This window comes from Pocillopora verrucosa, chromosome 9, assembly GCF_036669915.1.
Source record: "Pocillopora verrucosa isolate sample1 chromosome 9, ASM3666991v2, whole genome shotgun sequence".
NCBI lineage: Eukaryota > Metazoa > Cnidaria > Anthozoa > Scleractinia > Pocilloporidae > Pocillopora > Pocillopora verrucosa.
This window is the reverse complement of record NC_089320.1, coordinates 249497-274744: the sequence shown is the minus strand read 5'-3', so window position 1 is coordinate 274744 and position 25248 is coordinate 249497. Positions and strand designations below refer to the sequence as shown.

Sequence of the window (25248 nt, the reverse complement as noted above, 5' to 3'; positions counted from 1 at the left end):
GTTAGTTTGGAACTCAGATTGCGTCAACGCAACACTATAAAAACAACGAATGCACGAAATATGTAGGTGGAAGAAAAAAAGCCATAAAGCAAAAGGAAAATATATCCTCTCAACATTAGATGTAGCTTCTGACAGTATGTAAATTTATATCAAGGAACACCATAGTTTACAAGGATTTGTCTTTGATTCCGCCTTTTCATCAAGTCACTTTTTGCACAGGATATCTTGTTTTGGTGGTTTTTTTCCAGAAAAATCAAGAAAGATAGACAATACCGCCGTCTATTTTTTTCCTTTTTGAATAAGAAGAAGAAGAGAAATATTTTGGAAAAATCCAGCTGCGGTCAATCAACGCGAAACTCATTGGATTCAAAGTTTTCCGACTCTTCTGCAGTTGACTTTGCATAAACCCACTCAGTAAACATTGTTTCACTATTTGTCTTCTGTGTGCTTTTTAGCTTGTTTAAGCCGCACTTGAAGTTGTTTTCTAATCGGCCAAAATCACCGGGTGGGCATGGTTGTTGGTCTAAGTTGTATATACGATAAAAAAATAATGACATACGGCTCTTCTTGTACAGTTTATTCAGATATGTTTCTTTTTCTAGATGACTGTAGAACGGTTGAGTTCAAAGTGAGGGAAGCAAATAAGGCTCTCGTCAAACACGTCATGGTCTTTTCAATTTTCATTTCCACAAAATTAAATTTATCGCTGTTCCGCATGTTCTCTGTTTCAAGTATTTCCTTAAGCTTTCATCTTATCGTTGAAGAATTCTTTTTTAATTAATTATCACTTGAAATATTTTAGCTTAAAAAAGTGTTGATGGTCTTTTCAATTTTCATTTCCACAAAAATAAATCTATCACTGTTCAGCATGTTCTCTGTTTCAAGTATTTCCTTAAAATTAAAATAAATGTGCATGCTTTCTCGCACGTTTTTGTCGTGGAGCTTTTTGAAGCGGTCCAACCTTTTTTTATTTTGATCCTTCAATGAATTAATCTGCAGTTGAACGCGCTCGACAGATTTTCAACTTCATTTAACGCATACATCCAAGTGGTAACACTGAAAAACGTCTTGCGTTAGGCAATCTTCGGCAAACGGTTGATTAGTTATTTACAAAGGCTAACATCACGCATTTAAGTTTTTTTTTTCTCCTACAGTTTTTCTGTAATTCTTAAGACTCGATGTTTTGTTTTCAAATTAAGTTAAGCCATGTGATTATTCAAGTGACGTATTCGCAAATGTTAAAAATAAAATCCTATAACTGCGAAGCGTGCTGGTCTCACATCTGCCGCTTACATTAATAATCATTTTCCTCTTTTATGATTCTGCAATTCGCTGTATTGTTTTGAGTGTTGAAATATTAGGTCTCGTTGCATTTACAAGAGAGAGCAGCGTTTCATTTAGCTCGCTATAGCTAGCTGAAGGGTGTTCTCACTAACGACAATATGATACTGTTCTCACCAGCCGTTGGTGATCCTTCAATGAGTAAGGTCCTAACTTTAATATGGATTTTTCGTTTTGGTGTACTGGTGTATGGAGGTAAGTGACTCCTGCCAAAAGCTGGCATCGCTTACACTTTAATCTATTATAACTGTTTTATTCCTGATCAGATTCATATCCTTGTGTTAATGGTACAAAAGGAAGAAGAAAGTAAGTGTGTGAAAAGAGAAAACTCATTAAGTTAACTTTAAATCTATTCCGAGTGATGATGTGAAATTTCGAATTCTCAAAGTAAATATGGCAGAAATGGGATATTGCACGATAGCACGTTATTGCAAAACTACCTTGTTTACAATGCCGTGATCTTAGTTGGGCGTAAAGGAAACGTGGACGTGGAGAGATCTGTTGGTAAAATTATTGCGGATTTAAGTCGACATTTGTCCAAACATGATCTGTTAACAATTTTTGGGTTGCTGATGTCCAATTATTATGTAATGAAAACTGAAACGGAAAAACACATTGATGAGGACCTTGAAAGCTAAAGGAGTAATAGTATAGATTTGCTATCGTGAAGAATTTCTAAAGCTGACGTTTCAGAGCGAAGCGCTAAAGGTTATTGAGTTCTACCCCCATCGAGGCAGCGCCACAGTTTCCTTAGAAATCTACCCCCTCATTTGAAAACCAGATCCTATTTAGAATCATAATGATGAACATTAATCCTATTCTTCAATGTAATTGGTAAGTAAAAAAATGATTGTCCGAAAAAGCAACTTTTCTGGTAAGATGAATATGATGCCTTGAATTCAGGTTTGCAGGCTATTTAGCTAAGTCACTCACCTAACGAAAAGAGAGGAAAGGTTTATCACCTGCCTTTCTTTCGAGGATGAAAGAGCGTACCAAATATTCGTGGCTTTTTTTTTTTTTTTTGGTCGAGCGGCAAATCAAGAGTTAATTATGTAGTTTCCCTGGCATTTATGGAACAACTTTCAACAAATATTGCGATAAGACTTAGGTTGTCGGCTTCCTTTAAGCTTGTGTGCTGTTTGATTTCATTTCTAATTGGCTTCTTCATTGGCTTATTTATTTCTTGCCAAACCCTTAGATGATTGCCGAGTGATTCAGTTCAAAGCAGGAACGAAAAACAAGATCTTAACAAAACACGTCATAAGAAGTGAACAAGCAAAGGAAAAGGATATCTGCGAGTTCAAATGCTACTTTGAACCAAACTGTGTGTCCTATAACTATGGTCCGCTGGGAGATGAAGCATTCACATGCGAGCTAAATAACAGAACTCATTTGCAAGTCTCTCCCAGTTACTTCGAATATAGGAACGACTTTTTATACAGAGCAATCATTGTAAGTAAATAACAATATCAGTTTTACCAGGATGATCGTTCCGCGCACGAGAAACCTCTGTTTCAAGTTGATCCTCCTCATTTATTTATTTACCACTTTATTATTTATCTCTCTAAATACTCAGTCTATTTATTTACTTGTCTAAGCTTTATCTATCTAATTACTTGATTCATCTTTTGCATTTTAGAATTCCTGTGAGAGCAATCCGTGTGTTAGTAACTCTACATGTCAAGCGGGGTTTGGTAGTCATGGTTACCGCTGTATTTGTTCTGACGGATATGAAGGAGAGCTTTGCCAAATAGGTGAGAAAGGAAACTCCGACACGGCAGGTCTTCATCTCCCAGGTTCATAGTTAAAGTTACACAATAAAGCTGCAAATAAAGTAGCCTCTCAGCAAGGAGAGTTTTGAATCCTCATCTGTTTAATCAATACAGCCTTAATATCTGCATTAAAGGATATCTCCGTCACAGGGTAAGGGGCAAGTTAGATTTGTTCTGTATGTGCTCCCTAAAATGCTAGAGGTTGTTAGAAGGATTGAAACCCCAAGGTTGAGACAACTGGAGACGTCGTTATAAGATGTTCTTCTGCAGCATTAACCAAGAGATGATATTAAAGTATTGCTGTCGTGATGTGATAAATCCTAGATAATGGAGATTACAGAAAAACGAGAAAGAAAGAGAATATCAGAATAAGAAAGGGTGATACGAAGGGAAAACTGCTTTCATGTTGTCAACTATGGATATTTGATGCAAGGGCAAGAACAGAAATGAAACGAATAAAAGTATAAGTTTCGTGCTGAAAGCAAATAGTTCAGTGGAATTTTGGAATAACTGACAGAAATAATTGATTAATACGATCGAGATGAACTTTAGATGAAAAAGATCTATTTAAAAATAAGGAATATGGTTTTTTCATCTTCCTTTAATCTTGAATAGATATTGACGAATGTGTCTAAGGCAAGGAGAAGTGTTCCTCTGATGGCAGTTGTCTTAATGTTATGGGCTCATACGTCTAACTTTTCCGTCTCTTGTAACTCGTGTGTAGATACTGATGAGTGTACATCAAGCAAACACGATTGTTCCTCTGACGGCGACTGTGTTAATGTCGTGGGTTCATATCAGTGCTTTTGCGAATCTGGATTTACTGGCGATGGTAAAATTTGCCAAGGTAACATTTATTTTATATAAAAGTGCAAAGCTATCGATTACTCTCTTCATCAGTCTTGTAAGACAGAAATAACTGATGCAATTCGCAGGGTCAATTGTTCTTAAAATTACTGCTAAAAAATGGTAAGTCTTTACATGTTTATGTATCTGAGAAGACTGCCTCCACATCATAGTCAGCAAAATTGCTGCTTTAAGCATATTTAAAATATACAGAATGATGCCGAACTTCTGGCAAACCTGTGAATCCGCGACCTCAACACATTACACTTTTCAGTAGATTCTGGGAAACGCCAAAAAAACAACCCCGCCTCTTCTGATAATTTCCCTACAACTTGATTAGTCTCATATTCCATTTCTACTTAGATATCGATGAGTGTAACGATGGAAGCCATGACTGTCACTTTGCGGCCCATTGTACAAACACCGCTGGATCATTCGACTGCAGCTGTCAGTCTGGACACCTTGGAGATGGACGGCACTTTTGCTCAGGTATATCTTGATCTTTAACCCAAAACACAAACAAATGTGAGTGAATAGTGTGGTTTGAACATAATCACAGTTATCCTTTAATTACTTTCCTCAAATAAATCAATTTATTTTGCGTTACCATTTCCAAGACACGAAAACCTGAGGCTTTCTTTGAAACCTGGCAAACTTTTTAACAGATAACTGGAAAAAGGTCAACCTCAATACTGTCTGTTTTGGGACAAAAAATGACGACCACGGAACTTTTGATATCCGAGAAGCCGGTCAAGTCTACACTTTCAAACTCGTACATACAAGTGGCTCCGTTACATGCGACACTCATCGCTCACGGACCAAATGGGGATGCTTACGGACAGAATACGGAAATTATAATCTGATGACAGTGATAACATACAGCAACAAAACTGTTCTTCCACTTGCTGAGTTCGTGAAAAGTAACGACGAAAGCAAACTATATACTTACCAACTTGATGGTGCTGATGTCAACTCTCCCACGCTTGTGTTTAATTTTCTCCCCATGCCCTTGGTTGTATCTGTTGGCCAACAGTTCCAAATTTGGTATGCGCATGACCTGGTTGGTTATACCGAGCATAATAACGATGGTGAGACATGTGCGGACGTTTATGCTTTGTACCCTTTAAACTGAAATTCAGCATTGAACTAAATCTGAGATTTGGAAGGTCGAAAGTTTATTTATGGAGATCAAAGTTTTAATTTGATTTAACAAGATCAAGTTAGAGTCAAATTGAGAGAAGAAAAAGTACGCCTGAAAGATTATTAAAATGTCATGGGGGAGAGGGTGAAAATAGGCGTGTGTCGCTGTTTTGAAGGCTAGAGCGTAATCTTCGAAGATCATTTGACCAGCATGCCTACTCATGCCTACCGAAAGTGAATGTAAAGCGCGTACTATTAAGTTAGAAGTCAGCCCACCAGATTAACTCAAAGTAAATTAGAGTCGATCAGAGAGAGAATCAGAGTTTATCAGTCAGTCTGAGTTATAACGAGTTAAGTCAAGAGGGATGAATTTTCTGTAAGTATAATTGCATAAGAGAACATATATCAAAGAAGATTGAAAAGGACGGATCGAGGATCCTTGGTGCCTTTCGCCGAGCGAAGTTCCATCTGCAGTATTTCAGAAACCTTTTCTACAGCGGTTGCTATAATTATTATTTAGAAAGTTGAGACCTGAACAATACCAGATATAACGTTCTCATACCAAAGTAGTTAGATTTTAGCATTAGCTTGGAAGAGAAGTGTCAAATACATTTAATCAGTGTGATTTCAAGTAAAAGAAGGGGCCGAGAAAAATTCATTTAACATTTTAAAAATTAACAGACCTTCTTAGATTTATCATCATGTGATAAATTTACCATATAATGTGATATGTAACCAAGTTCCAATTAATTTCAGTCACTGCTGTTATTTGGGAATGATAACAGAAGACGGATTGAATAAATTCCACATGTTTGTCGGTCTCTTTCGAGCTCGCATTTTGTTCAGTTCTAGTAATTCTGAGTAATTTTCGTTTTGAATGGTATACGCGCTATTTGAACGGTAGAATTGCCAAAAGTGAATTTAAAAAAATCGAATATTTGGAAGTACTTTACCATTTTTTAATCCATAGATTCGAGATGGCCAATTAAAAAAAAATAGTTGTGTATTGGAGACGAGCTGTTCACATGGCTATGGCTTCCCTTTTAGCCCCTTATGATTCTTATTCAATTAGACAAACAGTAACGATAGAGGGAGACACAGACAGAGACGTTCAGCCTGGTTTTTTTAAAAGGGATGATAACACTATCTACTGGATGAATTGCTATCCGACGTGTAGCGCAGTAGGTTTCGTTATTACTTATCGTCTGGATAACGATTTATCCGTTGTATGGCAATGCCCTTTATCTGTCCTTTAAAAAACTGGTCCTGATGGACATGTAGCGAGATTGACGCTCACTGAAACAGGCCTGAGAGAGTGAGAGAGAGAGAGAGAGAGAGAGAGAGAGAGAGAGAACAAAAGGAGCTTCGTGAGAAAGAACTGAGTAGACGAAAAGGTGGCGGACTATCACGGATACAGCAGATGCCACCTCCGGTGTATTACATTTTTTATCCTTTTTATATTTTATTAACTTTTATATATCCTTGGCTTCGTTGTATGGATAGATCTTTACGAATGTATCATAAATAATGACGATTGTTCCTTTTACGGCGACTGCACTAACGTTGTGGGGTCATATCAGTGCACATGTAGGCATGGATTTACTAAAGATGGGAAAAACTGCCAAGGTAAGCCTTTACATCAGTGAAATTCGACCCTCCGATAACATGGCAAGGAGCAAGTACAGTGAGATTTGTTCCACATCTGATCTCACGAGGAACGTTAAAAGTTGTCAAAGGAATTAAAATCCCCTAAGTTGGAGCAAATAAAGTTAAATGTAATCTTATTAAATGAATGATCTCATCCAAGATGATATGAGGAACAAGAGAATATCAACTGTTGATATTCAATTGATACTCTCTTGATGTTCTCTTGATGAGGAATGATATCAATGGAACATTGTCGTGACGCGGCAAATCCAAAAAAATGGATTATTGAGCAAGATGAGAAAATAAATGAATAATGGATGCTTTGAGATAGTACAAATGAAATATTTTTGTGATATTGTAAATTCTGGATAACTGATATTAGGGCAAGAACAGAAACTAAACGAATAATGTTGTAAGTTTCGTGCTGAGATCAATTAGATATAATTCACTAGAAAATAAATGAATAATGGATGTTTTGAGACAGTACAAATGAAATATTTTTGGGATAGTATAAATTCTGGATAACTGATATTAGGGCAAGAACAGAAATTAAACGAATAATGTTGTAAGTTTCGTGCTGAGATCAATTAGATATAATTCTGGAGGACCTGACCGGGTGATTTGAATGCAGAGGGAGACGGGCTTTCGGAAGAGAAAGGATTAATTAGATTATACGGAATTTCATACTTCTTTCGTTTTTGTGGATCTTGAATAAATTTTGACGAATGCGCCTTAGCCAAAGACGATTATTCCTGTGATGGCAACTTTCTTAATGTTATGGGTTCACACGGATGCACATGTAAACCTGGATTTACAGGTGTTGGTAAAACATGCCAAGGTATGTTTTTAACTAGAAAAGCCAATAGGCATGCAATAACAAGGGTACCGACTGATTGTAAAGAATAGGGAATCAGCACAAAATGTCCTACTCAAGCGACACACCTTGCTCAAGGGTAGAAAATGGTTGAAACATGAATGATTTAGAAACCAACTAACCGCAACAGCAATTAAATTTTGTTATCTTTATTTTTTCGCATTGATCTTTTTGCAGATATTGACGAATGTGCTCTGGAAAAACACAGTTGTTCGTCTAACGGGGAATGCGCCAATATGGTGGGTTCATATCAGTGTATGTGTAAACCTAAATTTACCGGCGGTGGTATAACTTGCCAAGGTGAGATTTTTATTTACTAGGAAAAACAGTTACGATAGGATAAGAAACAGACAGGGAAAGACTGAAGGATATGTTGAGTGATTGACAGAAACCGGAAAAGGCTGAAGGAAAGAGAGGATTATGATCGTAAGGAACACATGGATGAAGCAGAAACTACCTCATTTGCGTAAAATTTTTAATCTTTTCTTGTTTTCGTTTTTATGCTTTGTCTTGTTCCTTCTATTTAATTTGTTTATTTCTAACTTAATTGATTCATGAACAGAGCTTTACGAATGCATCACAAACCAAGACAATTGTCCCTGAGAGAATGGGCAGGGCATGCAGTGACTGTGGACTTGTCCTGGTCAGCTCCGGCCTTTATGGATGATTTAATACCGACACTGAAAAGGAAAAATAGAAAAAGTAGCTTTAAATCGTCTGCGGAAGACAACTCGGATAATTAACGGATAATTTAAGCAAAATTAAATATGTTCAATGGTCGTTTCCTGTAATCCAATATGTCAGTTTTAAGTAGGTTACGTCGGTAACAGTAGTATATGATTTTACCAGGCGATATGTCGTTAATCCTCTACACTATGACGAGGTGTAAATAGGCGTCAGGAAGTAAACCGCCATCATCACGATTTAAAAGAGCGTGGGCGGAGTTGATATGCCAGGCTTCCAAACAAAGGCACTGGTGGTAACGTCGATTAGTGATGATAATTGTAGACTTATCCCACCCAATTGTATGGTTGTTTAGGCATGTGTACTTCGACAAAGCTGAATTTTCTTTTTCGCAAAAGAAGACCACTTTTTGATGCTATTCAAACGTGTACCAAACTGACGTTTGGTCTGTCCGATATACTCGTGACCACAGTCATTGCACGGAATAGAATAAATAGCGTCGGTTCGTATTTATTCTATTTATTCTATTCCACGGCAAAAAGTTCAAATTTTCATATCGGGGGAAAGTGAAAGTGAATTTCTACCTTATGTCCGTTTTTTACCAAAATATCTTTCTTAATTTATTCATTTCGGTAAATTGTATTGTTTACATGGTGTCAATACTCATTAACAAGGAAAACGTCTGTTATTGAAAAAATTTTGTTTTCATGAGTTCGCCGTTTTGTTGTAAATTTTTTGCAAACGTTTTAAAGCTTATTAAAAGAAAGGAAAAAAAATTCGATTGAGGGTTAAACAGGTATCCATCGATCTCAGTTTTCTTAGTGTTTTCATCATTCTCATAAAATAATCATAACTCATAAAATAATCTTATGAGGGACCTAAAGAAGCAAGGAAAGCAAAGATAAGGAAGACATCAATTACAAAATGAATTGAATTTATGTTTTAAGTTACAATTTCGTCTCTAAAGGAGGGTCGTCTCGAAATATTTAGTACCAAACAGAAACTTCAATGACTTGAATCAATCTTAAATAAGACCAAATTACTGCATTTCAAATTACTGCATTTCATCTTTGCATTTTGTTTTTTTTTTCCCAACTTCCTGTTTGCACCACACTGGTAGCTGTAATAGGTTAGTACAGAATGAAATTGTACATCCCTCTCCGAAGGTGTACTTTTTCCCAAGAATATATAAAATATATTTCCTCTTAAAAGGTAAGAATTTTTTTTTCCATTATTTTCATTATTCATAAGGAGAAATCGAACTCCCAGTGGAAGACCGAAGTAATTTGCGTTGGCTAAGTTTCAAGTTTACAGAAGGCTTGTTCTGAATTTGATACCCACCTTCTGGTATTATTCATGCACAATTATGATATTGATATAAAAGGCCGAGTGTCATTATTTAAAGTTTGCCATCAAGCAGCGGCTAAAGCCTAAATTTAAGTAAATTTTTTGCTGAGGAGATTTCTCCCCTCCCGAGAGTGTTCGTTTAACTCGCTTATCATCTAACTATAGCTGATGTGCGTCCACCGATATTTCATTATAAAAACAATTCTTCACGTGTTCCGCATCAAAAACGCCCCAAAGATTTGAAATTGAATTTCTGCTTGAAAGGTAGGAATAGTTCCTTTTGAAAGTTTTATTGAGGGTGAATTGAAATGGAGATGTTTAGTCCGTAGTGTATTTAGGAAAAAAACAATCGAACAGGCGAAAGTATGATATGGAATGTAACAACTATGGCCAAAATATTATGAGAAAAATGTAGAGAGGTATATTTCTTTTAGACTTATGACATACAAATGTTATTGGAACAACTGAACTAAAGTTAAGCAGAGTTGCAATGCATTAAAAAAAGAGATGATGTTGAAAGTAGCTCGATATGTTTTCTCACAAGTTTAATTTAATGCGAAAGTACACCACTGCGTGGTACAAAATACGTCTTACGTTCCCTCGATTCACTAAAATTGCCTAAATATTTCTTAACTTTTCAAACAGGAAAAATAATAGAGAAAATGGAATATTACCTACTCTTCACTCTTTTTACATGTCTGGACTGTTTTTCTGCAAATAACCAGTGCGGATTAAGTAGCATGGGAAGTATGGCTCTTAATTATTTCCGTTTTCAGGATATGATTTTGTCAGCCCTCCATATTTGCTATGTCCTGTGCGAACTAAATCACCTTTCAGAGTTAACTTCCACAAAAACGAAATAGTGAAAAACAGAAGATAGTAACCATTGTTGGTTCCCTTGAGTATCACAAGCCATCCAAGATCATTGTATTTCGGCAGCATTTACCTTAGTAGCCTTTCTAAGAGTGATTGTCCCCTGGAATATATTGTTTACTCTCTTCACAATATAATTGTTTGATATCAACCCTCACGTATTGTGAGTAAAAGAGTATTAGTTTTGACCATCTCTCGTAAAAGAAACAAGGTCGAAAGAAATTAACTTTTTGGAAATGTAAATGCCGTACATAAGGCTTTCGCGATGAAGACAACTTGACTGAATTACTACCCATAATATGGAAAGGTTTGCCACCTGTTCATGCTTTTTGGACATAGCTGATTATATTTCTCATTGGTTTCTTTATTCCTTCTTCCTCCTTCAGATGATTGTCGAGTGATTGAATTCAAAGAAGGAACAAAAAATAAGATCTTAACAAATCACGTCATTAGGAGAGATCAACTGCCAGACAAGGATATTTGTGAATTGAGATGCTATCTTGAACCAAACTGCGTGTCCTACAACTATGGTCCACTGTCAGATGGAACATTCACATGTGAGCTGAATGACAGGACCTACTTACAAGTCCCCGACTCCCTCGAAGACAAAAGCGGATTTGTGTACACAGAAATTTTTGTAAGTACGGTCTGGTAACATTCAGTTTTACAAAGGTGATCAGTTTACGGGTAAAAAAACTCGGGTACAGTGTTGTTCCCTTTCATGTTATTTATTTATCTATTCATCATGTTTTAATTGATTTATTGTATAAATTGATTCATTTTCTTCTTATCTTTCAGAATTCTTGTGAGAGCATTCCATGCGCCCATCACGCCACCTGTCAAGCGGACTTTGGTAACCATGGATACCGCTGTATTTGTCCTTCTGGATATCAGGGAGTTCAGTGTAAAACAGGTGAGGGAAAAAACACCTAACGATAAAATGATGAGTTCAGACAGTTCAATATTTAATTGATTTTACAATAAAGTTAACCAGCTATAATTTCCAAAAAATTATTCGTGCAACATTACGGGGAAAAGACAGGAGAACAAGCAAAAGAATCCTGACTTAAAAGATGTGAAAAGGACAGGCAGGAAGAGGAGCAGAAAGAAAAGTACACAGATACGCAGGGCCACTTTCATAAAGTTGGACGAGGTGTCTCATCCTGGGGAGTTTTTAGTTTTGATTTTTTTCTTAAATTCTGTGTAGATGTTGATGAATGCGTATCAGGAAAACACGATTGTCCCGCTGAGCGCGAATGTGTCAATACTTTGGGTTCATATCAGTGCTCACATTGTAGACCTGGATATATTGACGATGGAGAGACCTGTAAAAGTAAGATTTGCATACAATGAAGAAGACAATGAAGACAAGAAGAAAACATGTATATAGACCGCCAACGATGGTGGTGACAGCAAGGCTTACATATCGAATAAGAGAAAGTTAACAAAACTAGGTTAGCTATCATTTATATCTTATTCAGACAGACAGATTGAGAGACAGACAGTGAGAGACAGATAGACAGAGAGTAACGACAGAAAGTAACTGATACATGGGGATACGAGAGGTAACTGAGTAGCATGTTCAAGCCACAGATGCGCACTTAACACGATGTTGATTACGCCTGCTCTATAGGCATGTAGGCCATCAAGATAGATACCATCTACAGCTAGTTTAGCCTCGTTAAGGCTAACCAGCTATGCCATAGGCAGAGACCAAAAACAAAGCCGAACGTGGCTACCAACTTGTTGGCTTTTTTTTCCCCTTATTATCTACTATTATCACTTCAATGCACATTCTATGCCTTCAAAAGTCATCGATGGAGTTTGCTACACTTACTGGCCTCTAACTCTATTTGATTCCCTTCCCCAATTTATAGGGAATTTCACGCAAGGTGTAAATTGCCTGAAGTGTTTTTAATTCCTCCAGTTTTTGCTGTTTGATTTTACAATGTTTAGATATCGATGAGTGTAACGATGGTAGCCATTACTGTCATGATGCGGCCGATTGTACAAACACCGCTGGATCATTCAATTGCAGCTGCCAATTTGGACACCTTGGAGATGGACGGCACTTTTGCTCAGGTATATGTTGATCTCCAACTGAATACGAAATCTTATTTAGGTAACCTACGTTACACTTAAGGTCCCCGGCACTCCTTTTTACACCATATCAACAGAAGAAAGCCGAAAGATTTGATTTATCAACCACCAAAGTGTTGTTAATCATTTAAGTGTAGCTTGTGCAATGCAAGCTAACGCAGCTAACGCAGCTAACGCAGCTAACGCAGCTAACGCAGCTAACGCAGCTAACGCAGCTAACGCAGCTAACGCAGCTAACGCAGCTAACGCAGCTAACGCAGCTAACGCAGCTAACGCAGCTAACGCTCATATCTGTCACAGCTTCGTAATATTGAACGAGGCGTTCTTCTGGTCAAGAAAATTGTAATTTTCGACACTATTCACGCGCGGTGATACTTATCAAAATATTATTCTGACTAATCTTGTCTGGACAATTGCAAAGTGAGATTTTTTCTAATTTCTAACGACAAACTCTTTATTTTGATCAAAACTTTTCTTTGACCTGACTTGCTAACATCATTTTTAAAACCTACCAATTTTCTTGACAGATAACTGGAAAAAGATCAACACCGATCCTGTCTGCTTTGGGACAAAAAATGACGCCTTTGGATCCTTTGAAATCCAAGAGGCCGGTAAAATCTACTCATTCAAACTTGTGCATACATATGGCTCCGTGACATGTAATACTTACCTCGAATCCACAAAGTGGGGATGTTCACACACAGGTTTCGGACGTCATAGTCTACTGACGGTGATAACTTACCCTAACAAGACTGTTCTTCCGCTTGCTGAGTTCGTGAAAGGCATTGATGGCTATAGGTACCAACTTGACGGTGCTCATGTCAACTCCCCGACGCTTGTGTTTAACCTGCTCCCCACCCCTCTGGTTGTGTCGATTGGACAGCAGTTCCTAATATGGTATGGGCAAGACTTGGCAGATTATTCCGAGGGCAATAATGCCGGGGAGACATGCGCAGATGTTTACGCTTTGTACCCTTAAACTGAACTTTAGCATAAAACTTAACTTGAATCTATGTACATATGTAAATATCTAAGTATATAAATGTGAATATATTACGAACCAATATAGTAACCAGCTCCTAGTTGGCTTTGTAGTTCAGTTGGTCGAGCACTGCACCGGTATCGCACCGTCACAAGCCTGAAACTTTTTCAGGCCTTATTTTCATTACCGCTTAAGTAGTGTTCATAAGAACTAAGAAATGATGGTTGGCGTACATTTCGAAGACCTATTAAGGAGGTTAGATCCTAAGCAGAGTTAGTGTAATCTTTGTATTAGCAGCCCCATTATCTTTTTGCAGCCTGGCCGGGCGCTGTTATAAGGAGACGATGATACTGTCAGAAGGCGTTAAGAATTTGTTGCTAGGATCACTTAGACAAAATTAACCAATGACATTATAGGAAATGAATAATGACTTCAAATTAATTCTACGTGGCTAATAAATGTCCAAGGCCAATACAAACAGATATGACGGATAATTTACGTGGGATTTCTCGTAATTGGATTAGTCAGTTTTAATTAGGTTACCCTGGCAATTTTCTAGCATGTTCGATGTAATAGAATAGCTTAATAACTTTCAGTTCAGCAGTAATGCATGTGTAAAATTTTGAGAAAGGAGATTTCGTAATATCAATGTAGTCTAAATGCTGCATAACCCAGTTGCATTTACTCTTATAATCATAGACTGATCTCACTTGTAATAGAAATTTAGAGTCAATATTGAGTAGATACTCCATTTTTTCAGACAACCAACATTAGTCTACAATGGAAAGACCAAAATCTTGCTCTAGTTAATTTACTTTCATGACTTAACATTTAACTTCACTTCTCAAGTGTTTTTGTTTACTTGGATCTTTTGTGACTGAAAATAGTTCTATTAGAAACTTTCTTCCCTATGTAAAAATACAACCAAAAACAAAGAAATCATAGCCTTCATTTCTTATTTTTTTCTGTAACGCTTGACAACCTCATAAATATTAAATAAAACAATCTTACGATTAAGAGTTTATTATATCGCTAGCAGTGCCCGAGCTGGCGGCGCTCGTGCACTGAAGCGAATCCTGTGTCTCGATTATCTACCCGAGCATGCAAGATGGGCCCATCGATATCGTACTCGCTTTGATCCTGCGCAAGAAGAAAAATTACGTGGACCGGACAAACAAAGTTCGTAATTCTTGGACAAAAGTGTCGATGATGGAGTCGCAAAAAGCAGCCGAAGACAGTTAAAAAAAAAATACAAACATAAGCAACCTTGGTGGGTTTATTGTGCCACAAATACAGTTGGATTTCTTTCTCAGCTCTTGAAAAGAAAATTCACTCTTGATTCTTACTAAAGCGGAATCTTCTTTGCTTTATAATACATCCTCTATTGATCAAAGTTGTGCGGTCAAGATGGCTAGACATTAGCCTCGTCATTATCTGTCCGTTTTTAAGGACCTCGACTTCGTATCGGTCCATAAAAATGCTTAAAAAGAACTCGCCCAATATTCAGAAATCTTGACAGCACTCATGGTTAATAATTCATAGATATTGGTGTTACAGCACGATTATGACGATGTTTTCTAATAGCGTTACTCTGGGAATTGTAGCAACGATTGGAAGTAAAACGTGTATTACTATCAGCGAGTTTTCTAAAAAAAGTGGGACTCATAGGGAAAAATGGAGTTCCTTCCTATCTTGTGCTTCATCTAAGGAAGCTGGAAATGGTTTTTCTATCCTCCGACTGGCTAACCGGCTACAATCATTGGGCTCGAAAACCATAGAGTTTATCCAAACTATTGCGTCGAGATAAAAACAGATAATTTATACAACAAACGCTTTGCAAGTGTCTTAGTGTAGCACGTGTAACTTGGTGTAATTAAGCCCCTCTCCCCAGTCTAACAAGCACTCGATTGACAGGTAAAATGTACTACTGCTTAATGAAACAAAAGATTCTACAATCGTTTAGAATGGATTTCTCATTGGAATAGAATTGGTTAAATTGACTTATCTTAAATCGCCCGTAAAATTCTTGTTTATCAAGATGTAACCATGTACGGTCATTCAGTATTAAAATCTGGTGTCTTTCAATAAAATCAATTTCCTCACTCCCCGAAAAACGATAAGAATTCACTGAAAAAGTGCCTGAAATTGAGCGAAATCAGTTTCGGCCAAAATTTAAAAATTTACTATTTCCGTGAAATCAGTCCAAAAGCTATCACAAGTAGCTTGAAGTAAGGGCTTAACTGCTGTCATCTTCGAGGCCACTTCTCCTTCTGTGTGTAGATACTGATGAGTGTACATCGAGGAAACACGATTGTTCCTTTGACGGGGACTGTGTTAATGTCGTGGGTTCCTATCAGTGCCCTTGCAAGCCTGGATTTACTGGCGATGGTAAAATTTGACAAGGTAACATTTATTTTATATAAAAGTGCAAAGCTATTGATTACCCTCTTCACCAGTCTTGCAAGACAGAAATAACTGATGTGATTCGCAGGGTCAGTTGAAATTACTGCTAAAACAGGTCAGTCTTTACATGTTAATGTAACGGAGAAAGCTGCCTCCACATCATAGTTAGCAAAAATGCTTTTTTAAGCATATCTAAAATATACAGAACGATGCCGAACTTCTGGCAAACCTGTGAATTCACGACCTCAGCACGTTACACTTTTCAGTAGATTCTGGGAAACGCCAAAACAAACAACCCCACCTCTTCTGATAATTTCCCTACACCTTGATTAGTCTTATATTCAATTTCTACTTAGATATCGATGAGTGTAACGATGGAAGCCATGACTGTCACTTTGCGGCCGATTGTACAAACACCGCTGGATCATTCGACTGCAGCTGTCAGTCTGGACACCTTGGAGATGGACGACACTTTTGCTCAGGTATATCTTGATCTTTAACCCAAAACAAACAAATGTGCGTGAGTAGAGTGGTTTGAACAAAACCAAAGTTATTTCTTTAATTACTTTCCTCAAAAAAATCAATTTATTTTGCGTTATCATTTCTAAGACACGAAAACCTAAGGCTTTCTTTGAAACCTGACAAACATTTTAACAGATAACTGGTAAAAGGTCAACATCGATCCTGTCTGCTTTGGGACAAAAGATGACGACCACGGAACTTTTCATATCCAAGAAGCCGGTCAAATCTACACATTTAAACTTGTCCATACAAGCGGCTCCGTGACATGCGTATCCATTTTAGCAATATCAACAAAGTGGGGATGCTCATTGCCAATTTACGGAAATCACAACATAATGACGGTGATAACTTACAGCAACAAAACAGTTCTCCCGCTTGCTGAGTTCTTGAAAGGCAACGACAGCACATACTATACTTACCAACTTGACGGTGCCGATTTCAACTCCACAACACTAGGGTTTATGCTCCTCCCCACCCCACTGGTTGTATTGGTTGGTCAGCAGTTCCAATTATGGTATGCGCATGACTTGGTTAATTATACTGAGTATAATAACGATGGTAAGACATGCGCAGACGTTTATGCTCTGTACCATTTACACGGTTAAAAGGTTGCGGCAACTACAGATGACTTCGGTCGTACGTCGGCACTTTGCTGAATCACAGCCGGTAAACAATCGGAGAGCGGGTGGTATTTAGTTCACGAAGAAGGCATGGTAGATGTGATATGGCTTCAATCACCAGGTCCTTAATAAATGGACCGTTCAGTTGGTACGATAAGTGAGCTGAATGGTTACAGGGTCCCTATATTGACATATTCAGCAAGCTTCGACATCGATATCGAAACGTAGTAGATAATTTCATGTAATAATGCAACTATGTAATGACGAAAAAAAAAAAAAACAGAAAAAAAAGCAATATTAAGAGTCGAGATTTGCCACAATATTACCTAGTGTAGTAATGAAGTGCCTCCTAAGCTATTCACCAGCTCACATTCAACGCGCGCCTACTGCATTATTGTTAAATATTTCACAACAATTACTTTCCCTGCAGCTGATGCTTATGAATTTGCTTTCTTTCAATGAAAATGAATTGAAAATAGACTTTAGCTTCCCGGAGCTCTTAAAAACTTCAATAAATGACAATCTCTTATATCAGCTTTTCTTTAAGATAGCTCAAATTTAAAACTGTCGAGTTTCATTTTATGCCGTGTTTCTGTTTTTCATCATCTTTAGAGTGGTTTGAGTCCAGAAATCGCACTTTGAATAGCTTGTATTTAATTTTATCTTCGGTAAATGAACAACTGAACTTACGGAAATTTTGATTGGCAGTAAGAGCCGATTGGGGTACCCCGTTGGTTTAAACAGTTAAGAAAATTGTTCTACGGTATCGGATACGGTAGCTGCAATATGCGTTTGTTGCGTCTTAAAGATACAATACGGAATGGCGGTACGTTTGTGACAGAAACGATTATTAAACCGTTTAACCATCCTACAAAAATTAGCCCTGAATAATTTCGGTAACAAAAGACACTGCTTTTTTTTGTGGGCGTCTGGCACATTTAATTTCAGCTTTAAAGCAGTGTCGACGGGGTGTCCTTGTAATATATTGCCAATACAATTGTTTCCTTTGCTTTTGTGGTATTTTTTTTTTTTCGCTTTTAACGAGGCAGGACATCAGTCTCTTTCATGACACCAAGGCGATATATTTGAGTTAAGATGAGAAAAAAAATTAGTACTCTTAAGGTAAACAAAACGTCAGGTACAAACTTGAGCCATGTAAGCGTATCACCAACCTAATCTACATTGAGAATTTTCTATGTGATTGATATCAAGTGGATTCACTTTAATTATATTCAATTTTACCCACCTTCTTATTTGAATTTGGTTATTTAGAGGCATAGGTGTTCAAGTTTGGGTTTATCACTTGAAATATTTTAGCTTAAAAAAGTGTTGATGGTCTTTTCAATTTTCATTTCCACAAAATTAAATCTATCGCTGTTCCGCATGTTCTCTGTTTCAAGTATTTCCTTAAGCTTTCATCTTATCGTTGAAGAATTCTTTTTTAATTAATTATCACTTGAAATATTTTAGCTTAAAAAAGTGTTGATGGTCTTTTCAATTTTCTTTTCCACAAAAATAAATCTATCACTGTTCAGCATGTACTCTGTTTCAAGTATTTTCTTAAAATTAAAAAAATGTGCATGCTTTCTCGCACGTCTTTATCGTGGAGCTTTTTGAAGCGGCCCAACCTTTTTTTATTTTGATCCTTCTATAAATTAATCTGCAGTTGAACGCGCTCGACAGATTTTCAACTTCATTTAACGCATACATCAAAGTGGTGACACTGAAAAACGTCTTGCGTTAGGCAATCTTCGGCAAACGGTTAATTAGTTATTAAGGCTAACATCACGCATTTAAGTTATTTTTTTTTCTCCTACAGCTTTCCTGTAATTCTTAAGACTCGATGTTTTGTTTTCAAATTAAGTTAAGCCATGAGATTATTCAACTGACGTATTCGCAAATGTTAAAAAATAAAATCCTATAACTGCGAAGTGTGCTGGTCTCACATCTGCCGCTTACATTAATATTCATTTTCCTCTTTTATGATTCTGCAATTCGCTGTATTGTTTTGAGTGTTGAAATATTAGGTCTCGTTGCATTTACAAGAGAGAGCAGCGTTTCATTTAGCTCGCTATAGCTAGCTGAAAGGTGTTCTCACTAACGACAATATGATACTGCTCTCACCAGCCGTTGGTGATCCTTCAATGAGTAAGGTCCTAACTTTAATATGGATTTTTCGTTTTGGTGTACTGGTGTATGGAGGTAAGTGACTCCTGCCAAAAGCTGGCATCGCTGACACTCATTAAGTTAAATTTAAAATCTATTCCGAGTGATGATTTTCATTTCCACAAAATTTAATCTATAGTTATTCAGCATGTTCTGTGTTTCAAGTATTTCCTTATGCTTTCATCGAATCGTTGAACAATTCCTATTTAATTAAAATAAATAAGCATGCCTCCTCGCACGTCTTTGTCTTGGAGCTTTTTGAAGCGGTTCAACCTTTTATTATAATGATCCTTCAATAAATTGATTTGCCGTTGAACGCACTCGACAGATTTTCAATTTCATTTAATGCAAACATTTAATTGGTAACACTGAAAAACCTCTTACGTTAGGCAATCTTCGGCAAACGGTTAATTAGTTATTTACAAAGGCCAACATCACGCATTGAAGTTATTTTTTTCTCCTACAGTTTTTCTGTAATTCTTAAGACTCAATGTTTTGTTTTCAAATTAAGTTAGGCCATGTGAATGTTCAAGTGACGTATTCGTAAATGTTAAAAAATAAAATTCTATAACTTCGAAGGGTGCTGGTCTCACATCTGCCGCTTACATTAATAATTACTTTCCTCTTTTATGATTCTGCAATTCGCTGTATTGTTTTGAGTGTTGAAATATTAAGTCTGGTTGCATTTACAAGAGAGACCAGCGTTTCATTTAGCTCGCTATAGCTAGCTGAAGGGTGTTCTCACTAAGGACAATATGGTACTGCTCTCACCTGCCGTTAGTGATCCTTCAATGAGTAAGGTCCTAACTTTTCTATGGATTTTTCGTTTTGGTGTACTGGTGCATGGAGGTAAGTGACTCCTGCCTAAAGCTGGCATCGCTGACACTTTAATCTATTATCACTGTTGTATTCGTGATCAGATTCATATCCTTGTGTTATGGTACAAAAGAAAGTAAGTGTGTGAAAAGAGAAAACTCATTAAGTTAACTTTAAATCTATTCATGGTAATGATGTGAAATTTCTAATTCTCAAAGTAAAAATGGCAGAAATGGGATATTGCACGATAGCACGTTATTGCAAAACTACCCTGTTTACAATGCCGTGATCTTAGTTGGGCGTAAAGGACGTGGACGTAGAGAGAAGATACGTAAAAGTAAATAAAGATAAGTAAAATTATTGCGGATTGAAGGCGACATTGGTCTATATATATATGATTTGTCCACAATATTTGAGTTGCTGATGTCCGATTATTACATAATAAATGGAACGGAAAAAGACACTCATGAAGACCTTGAAAGCTAAAGGAGTAACAATATAGACTTGCTATCGTAAAGAATTTCTAAAGCTGACGTTCCAAAGCGAAGCGCTAACGGTTATTGAGTTCTACCCCCACCGAGGCAGCGTCACAGTTTCCCTAGAAACCCACCCCCTCATTTTAAAACCAGATCCTATTTAGAATTATAATGGCGAACATCAATCTTATTCTTCAATGTAATGGGTAAATAAAAAAATTATGGTCCGAAAAAACAACTTTTCTGGTAAGGTGAATATGATGCATGTATAATTCAAGTTTGCAGGCTATTTAGCTAAGTCACTCACCTAACGAAAAGAGTAGAGAGGCTTATCACCTGCCTTTTTTTTCGAGGATGAAAGAGCGTAGCAAATATTCGTGGTTTTTTCTTTGTCGAGCGGCAAATCAAGAGTTAATTATGTAGTTTCTCTGGCATTTATGGAATAACTTTAAACTAATATTGCGATAAGACTTAGGTTGTCGGCTTCCTTTAAGCTTGTGTGCTGTTTGATTTCATTTTCTCATTGGCTTCTTTATTTCTTACCAAACCCTCAGATGATTGCCGAGTGATTCAGTTCAAAGCAGGAACGAAAAACAAGATCTTAACAAAACACGTCATAAGAAGTGAACAAGCAAAGGACAAGGATATCTGCGAGTTGAAATGCTACTTTGAACCAAACTGTGTGTCCTATAACTATGGTCCACTGGGAGATGGAACATTCACATGCGAGCTTAGTAACAGAACTCATTTGCAAGTCTCTCCAAGTTACTTCGAATATAGGAACGACTTTTTATACAGAGCAATCATTGTAAGTAAATAACAATATCAGTTTTACCAGGGTGATCGTTCCGCGAACGAGAAACCTCTGTTTCAAGTTGATCCTCCTCGTTTATTTGTTTACCACTTGATTATTTATCTCTCTAAATACTCAGTCTATTTATTTACTTATCTAAGCTTTATCTATCTAATTACTTCATTCATCTTTTGCATTTCAGAGTTTCTGTGAGAGCAATCCGTGCGTTAGTAACTCTACTTGTCAAGCGGGGTTTGGTAGTCATGGTTACCGCTGTATTTGTTCTGACGGATATGAAGGAGAGCTTTGCCAAAGAGGTGAGAAAGGAAACTCCTCGTCACGGCAGGTCTTCATCTCCCAGGTTCATAGTTAAAGTTACACAATAAAGCTGCAAATAAAGTAGCCTCTCAGCAAGGAGAGTTTTGAATCCTCATCTGTTTAATCAATACAGCCTTAATATCTGCATTAAAGGATATCTCCATCACAGGGTAAGGGGCAAGTTAGATTTGTTCTGTATGTGCTCCCTAAAATGCTAGAGGTTGTTAGAAGGATTGAAACCCCAAGGTTGAGACAACTGGAGACGTCGTCATAAGATGTTCTTCTGCAGCATTAACCGAGAGGTGATATGAAAGTATTGCTGTCGTGATGTGATAAATCCTAGATAATGGAGATTACAGAAAAACGAGAAAGAAAGAGAATATCAGAATAAGAATGGGTGATACGAAGGAAAATTGCCTTCATGTTGTCAACTATGGATATTTCATGCAAGGGCAAGAACAGAAATGAAACGAATAAAAGTATAAGTTTCGTGCTGAAAGCAAATAGTTCAGTGGAATTTTGGAATAACTGACAGAAATAATTGATTAATACGATCGAGATGAACTTTAGATGAAAAAGATCTATTTCAAAATAAGGAATATTATGTTTTTTTTTCATCTTCCTTTAATCTTGAATAGATATTGACGAATGTGTCTAAGGCAAGGTGAAGTGTTCCTCTGATGGCAGTTGTGTTAATGTTATGGGCTCTTACGTCTAACTTTTCCGTCTCTTGTAACTCGTGTGTAGATACTGATGAGTGTACATCAAGCAAACACGATTGTTCCTCTGACGGCTACTGTGTTAATGTCGTGGGTTCATATCAGTGCTCTTGCAAGCCTGGATTTACTGGCGATGGTAAAATTTGCCAAGGTAACATTTACTTTATATAAAAGTGCAAAGCTATCGATTACTCTCTTCATCAGTTTTGTAAGACAGAAATAACTGATGCAATTCGCAGGGTCAATTGTCCTTAAAATTACTGCTAAAAAATGGTAAGTCTTTACATGTTTATGTATCTGAGAAGACTGCCTCCACATCATAGTCAGCAAAATTGCTGCTTTAAGCATATTTAAAATATACAGAATGATGCCGAACTTCTGGCAAACCCGTGAAACCGCGACCTCAACACATTACACTTTTCAGTAGATTCTGGGAAACGCTAAAAAAACAACCCCACCTCTTCTGATAATTTCCCTACACCTTGATTAGTCTTATATTCAATTACTACTTAGATATCGATGAGTGTAACGATGGAAGCCATGACTGTCACTTTGCAGCCGATTGTACAAACACCGCTGGATCATTCGACTGCAGCTGTCAGTCTGGACACCTTGGAGATGGACGGCACTTTTGCTCAGGTATATCTTGATTTCTAACTGAACACGAAATCTTATTTAAGTAACCTACGCTACACTTTTTCCATCCCTTTACACCATATCAACAGAAGAAAGCTGAAAGATTTGATTTATCAATCGCCAAAGTGTTGTTAACCATTTAAGTGTGGCTTGCAATTGTGCAATACAAGCAAACGCAGCTAACGCTCATATCTGTCTCAGATATATTCAATGAGGCGTCCTTCTTGTCGAGAAAATTGTAATTTTCGACACCATTCACGCGCAGCGATACTTATCAAAATATTATTCAGACTAATCTTGTCTGGACAATTGCAAAGTGAGATTTTTTTCTAATTTCCATCGACAAACTCTTTATTTTGATCAAAACTTTTCTTTGACCTGACTTGCTAACATCATTTTTAAAACCTACCAATTTTCTTGACAGATAACTGGAAAAAAATCAACACCGATCCTGTCTGCTTTGGGACAAAAAATGACGACTTTGGATCCTTTGAAATCCAAGAGGCCGGTAAAATCTACACATTCAAACTTGTGCATACAAGTGGCTCCGTGACATGTGATACTAAACTCGAATCCACAAAGTGGGGATGTTTACACATAGGTTTGGGACGTCATAAACTACTGACGGTGATAACTTACCGCAACAAGACTGTTCTTCCACTTGCTGAGTTCGCGACAGGCGTTCATGACTATAGGTACCAACTTGACCGTGCTCGTGTCAACTCCCTGACGCTTGTGTTTAACCTGCTCCCCACCCCTCTGGTTGTGTCGATTGGACAGCAGTTCCTAATATGGTATGGGCAAGACTTGGCAAATTATTCCGAGCACAATAATGCTGGTGAGACATGCGCAGATGTTTACGCTTTGTACCCTTAACCTGAACTTTAGCATCGAACTTAACTTGAATCTATGTACATAAGTAAATATCTAAGTATATAAATGTGAATATATTGCGAACCAATACAGTAACCAGCTCCTAGTTGGCTTTGTAGTTCAGTTGGTCGAGCACTACACCGGTATCGCACCGTCACAAGCCTGAATTTTTTTCAGGCCTTATTTTCATTACTGCTTAATTAGTGTTCATAATTGCGAAGATCGCTTCCATATTCATAGCCAGCTCACATATATGATATGCATATATTTACAGAAGTGTAAACAATGTCAATGTCGGCACGCGGCGTAAGGTAGCAAAGAAAGCGCACTTTTATGCCTTTCCTTGATGGTCGAATCCACTTTGGAAATACTTTTAATTATAAAGAGAAGCTTGACATGGCGATAGATATGGCAAGTATGGACAATGTACTCGAGTCATATACAAATGCTCGCGGAGGTGGCGGTAGACCCTCACTAAGAAATGATGGTTGGCGTACATTTCGAAGACCTATTAAGGAGGTTAGATCCTAAGCAGAGTTAGTGTAATCTTTGTATTAGCAGCCCCATTATCTTTTTGCAGCCTGGCCGGGCGCTGTTATAAGGAGACGATGATACTGTCAGAAGGCGTTAAGAATTTGTTGCTAGGATCACTTAGACAAAATTAACCAATGACATTATAGGAAATGAATAATGACTTCAAATTAATTCTACGTGGCTAATAAATGTCCAAGGCCAATACAAACAGATATGACGGATAATTTACGTGGGATTTCTCGTAATTGGATTAGTCAGTTTTTAGTAGATTACCCTGGCAATTTTCTAGCATGTTCGATGTAATAGAATAGTTCAATAACTTTCAGTTCAGCAGTAATGCATGTGTAAAATTTTGAGAAAGGAGATTTCGAAATATCCATGCAGTCTAAATGCTGCGTAACCCAGTTGCATTTACTCTTATAATCATAGACTGATCTCACTTGTAATAGAAATTTAGAGTCAATATTGAGTAGATACTCCATTTTTTCAGACAACCAACATTAGTCTACAATGGAAAGGCCAAAATCTTGCTTTAGTTAATTTACTTTCATGACTTAACATTTAACTTCACTTCTCAAGTGTTTTTGTTTACTTGGATCTTTTGTGACTGAAAATAGTTCTATTAGAAACTTTCTTCCCCATGTAAAAATACAACCAAAAACAAAGAAATCATAGGCTTCATTTCTTATTTTTTTCTGTAACGCTTGACAACCTCATAAATATTTAATAAAACAATCTTACGATTAAGAGTTTATTATATCGCTAG

At 37.1% G+C, this 25248-nt stretch overlaps 3 protein-coding genes and 1 long non-coding RNA gene across 9 annotated transcripts in view; all 4 read left to right on the top strand.

Annotated features, from left to right (window-relative positions):
- Positions 1 to 14519, top strand: part of LOC131781263 (neurogenic locus notch homolog protein 1-like) — a 45028-nt gene extending 30509 nt beyond the window's left edge. The window contains exons 4-9 of one of the 2 annotated variants that reach the window (XM_066172570.1): positions 10297 to 10398; positions 10911 to 11161; positions 11323 to 11437; positions 11732 to 11857; positions 12481 to 12606; positions 13152 to 14519. In XM_066172570.1, the coding sequence (XP_066028667.1) occupies positions 10297 to 10398; positions 10911 to 11161; positions 11323 to 11437; positions 11732 to 11857; positions 12481 to 12606; positions 13152 to 13603 (1172 nt within the window). In that variant the 3' untranslated portion in view covers positions 13604 to 14519. The remainder of the gene's footprint in view (positions 1 to 10296; positions 10399 to 10910; positions 11162 to 11322; positions 11438 to 11731; positions 11858 to 12480; positions 12607 to 13151) is intronic. The other variant, XM_066172571.1, reaches the window with a different exon arrangement.
- The window catches only part of LOC131789873 (complement component C1q receptor-like), a 17485-nt gene extending 221 nt beyond the window's left edge, over positions 1 to 17264 (top strand). The window contains exons 1-6 of one of the 4 annotated variants that reach the window (XM_066172576.1): positions 1 to 1536; positions 2540 to 2793; positions 2981 to 3095; positions 3838 to 3960; positions 16366 to 16491; positions 16667 to 17264. The exon at positions 1 to 1536 is cut by the window's left edge and continues 221 nt beyond it. In XM_066172576.1, coding sequence (XP_066028673.1) covers positions 1443 to 1536; positions 2540 to 2793; positions 2981 to 3095; positions 3838 to 3960; positions 16366 to 16491; positions 16667 to 16677 — 723 coding nt within the window. In that variant the 5' untranslated portion in view covers positions 1 to 1442 and the 3' untranslated portion in view covers positions 16678 to 17264. Of the gene's footprint in view, positions 1537 to 2539; positions 2794 to 2980; positions 3096 to 3837; positions 3961 to 4322; positions 4449 to 4624; positions 5899 to 16365; positions 16492 to 16666 lie in introns of those variants that run through there. The other 3 variants (XM_066172575.1, XM_066172573.1, XM_066172574.1) reach the window with 3 other exon arrangements.
- On the top strand, positions 6539 to 9208 carry LOC136283548 (uncharacterized). The gene is made up of 3 exons (XR_010718829.1): positions 6539 to 6725; positions 7798 to 7920; positions 8183 to 9208. It is a non-coding gene; the product is annotated as an uncharacterized lncRNA (long non-coding RNA).
- Positions 17265 to 19213: 1949 nt separating the features above from the next.
- Positions 19214 to 25203, top strand: LOC131781259 (uncharacterized). 2 transcript variants are annotated; one of them, XM_066172215.1, is made up of 6 exons: positions 19214 to 19353; positions 21164 to 21417; positions 21605 to 21719; positions 22468 to 22590; positions 22953 to 23078; positions 23500 to 25203. In XM_066172215.1, the coding sequence occupies exons 1-6, from the start codon at positions 19260 to 19262 to the stop codon at positions 23949 to 23951; spliced, it is 1164 nt and encodes a 387-aa protein (XP_066028312.1). In that variant the 5' UTR covers positions 19214 to 19259; the 3' UTR covers positions 23952 to 25203. The 2 variants fall into 2 exon arrangements, with proteins under 2 accessions (XP_066028312.1, XP_066028313.1); XM_066172216.1 differs by lacking the exon at positions 19214 to 19353 and adding an exon at positions 19422 to 20166.
- The last annotated feature ends 45 nt before the right edge of the window (positions 25204 to 25248 follow it).

What these genes read in the sequence shown, in the direction of transcription:
- LOC131781259 (XM_066172215.1), top strand. Translation starts at nt 19,260, where the DNA reads ATGATACTGCTCTCACCAGCCGTTGGTGATCCTTCAATGAGTAAGGTC. An exon ending in TTTTATACAGAGCAATCATT is followed by an intron (nt 21,418 to 21,604) that starts GTAAGTAAATAA and finishes TTTGCATTTCAG; the next exon opens with AGTTTCTGTGAGAGCAATCC. An exon ending in CGATGGTAAAATTTGCCAAG is followed by an intron (nt 22,591 to 22,952) that starts GTAACATTTACT and finishes ATTACTACTTAG; the next exon opens with ATATCGATGAGTGTAACGAT.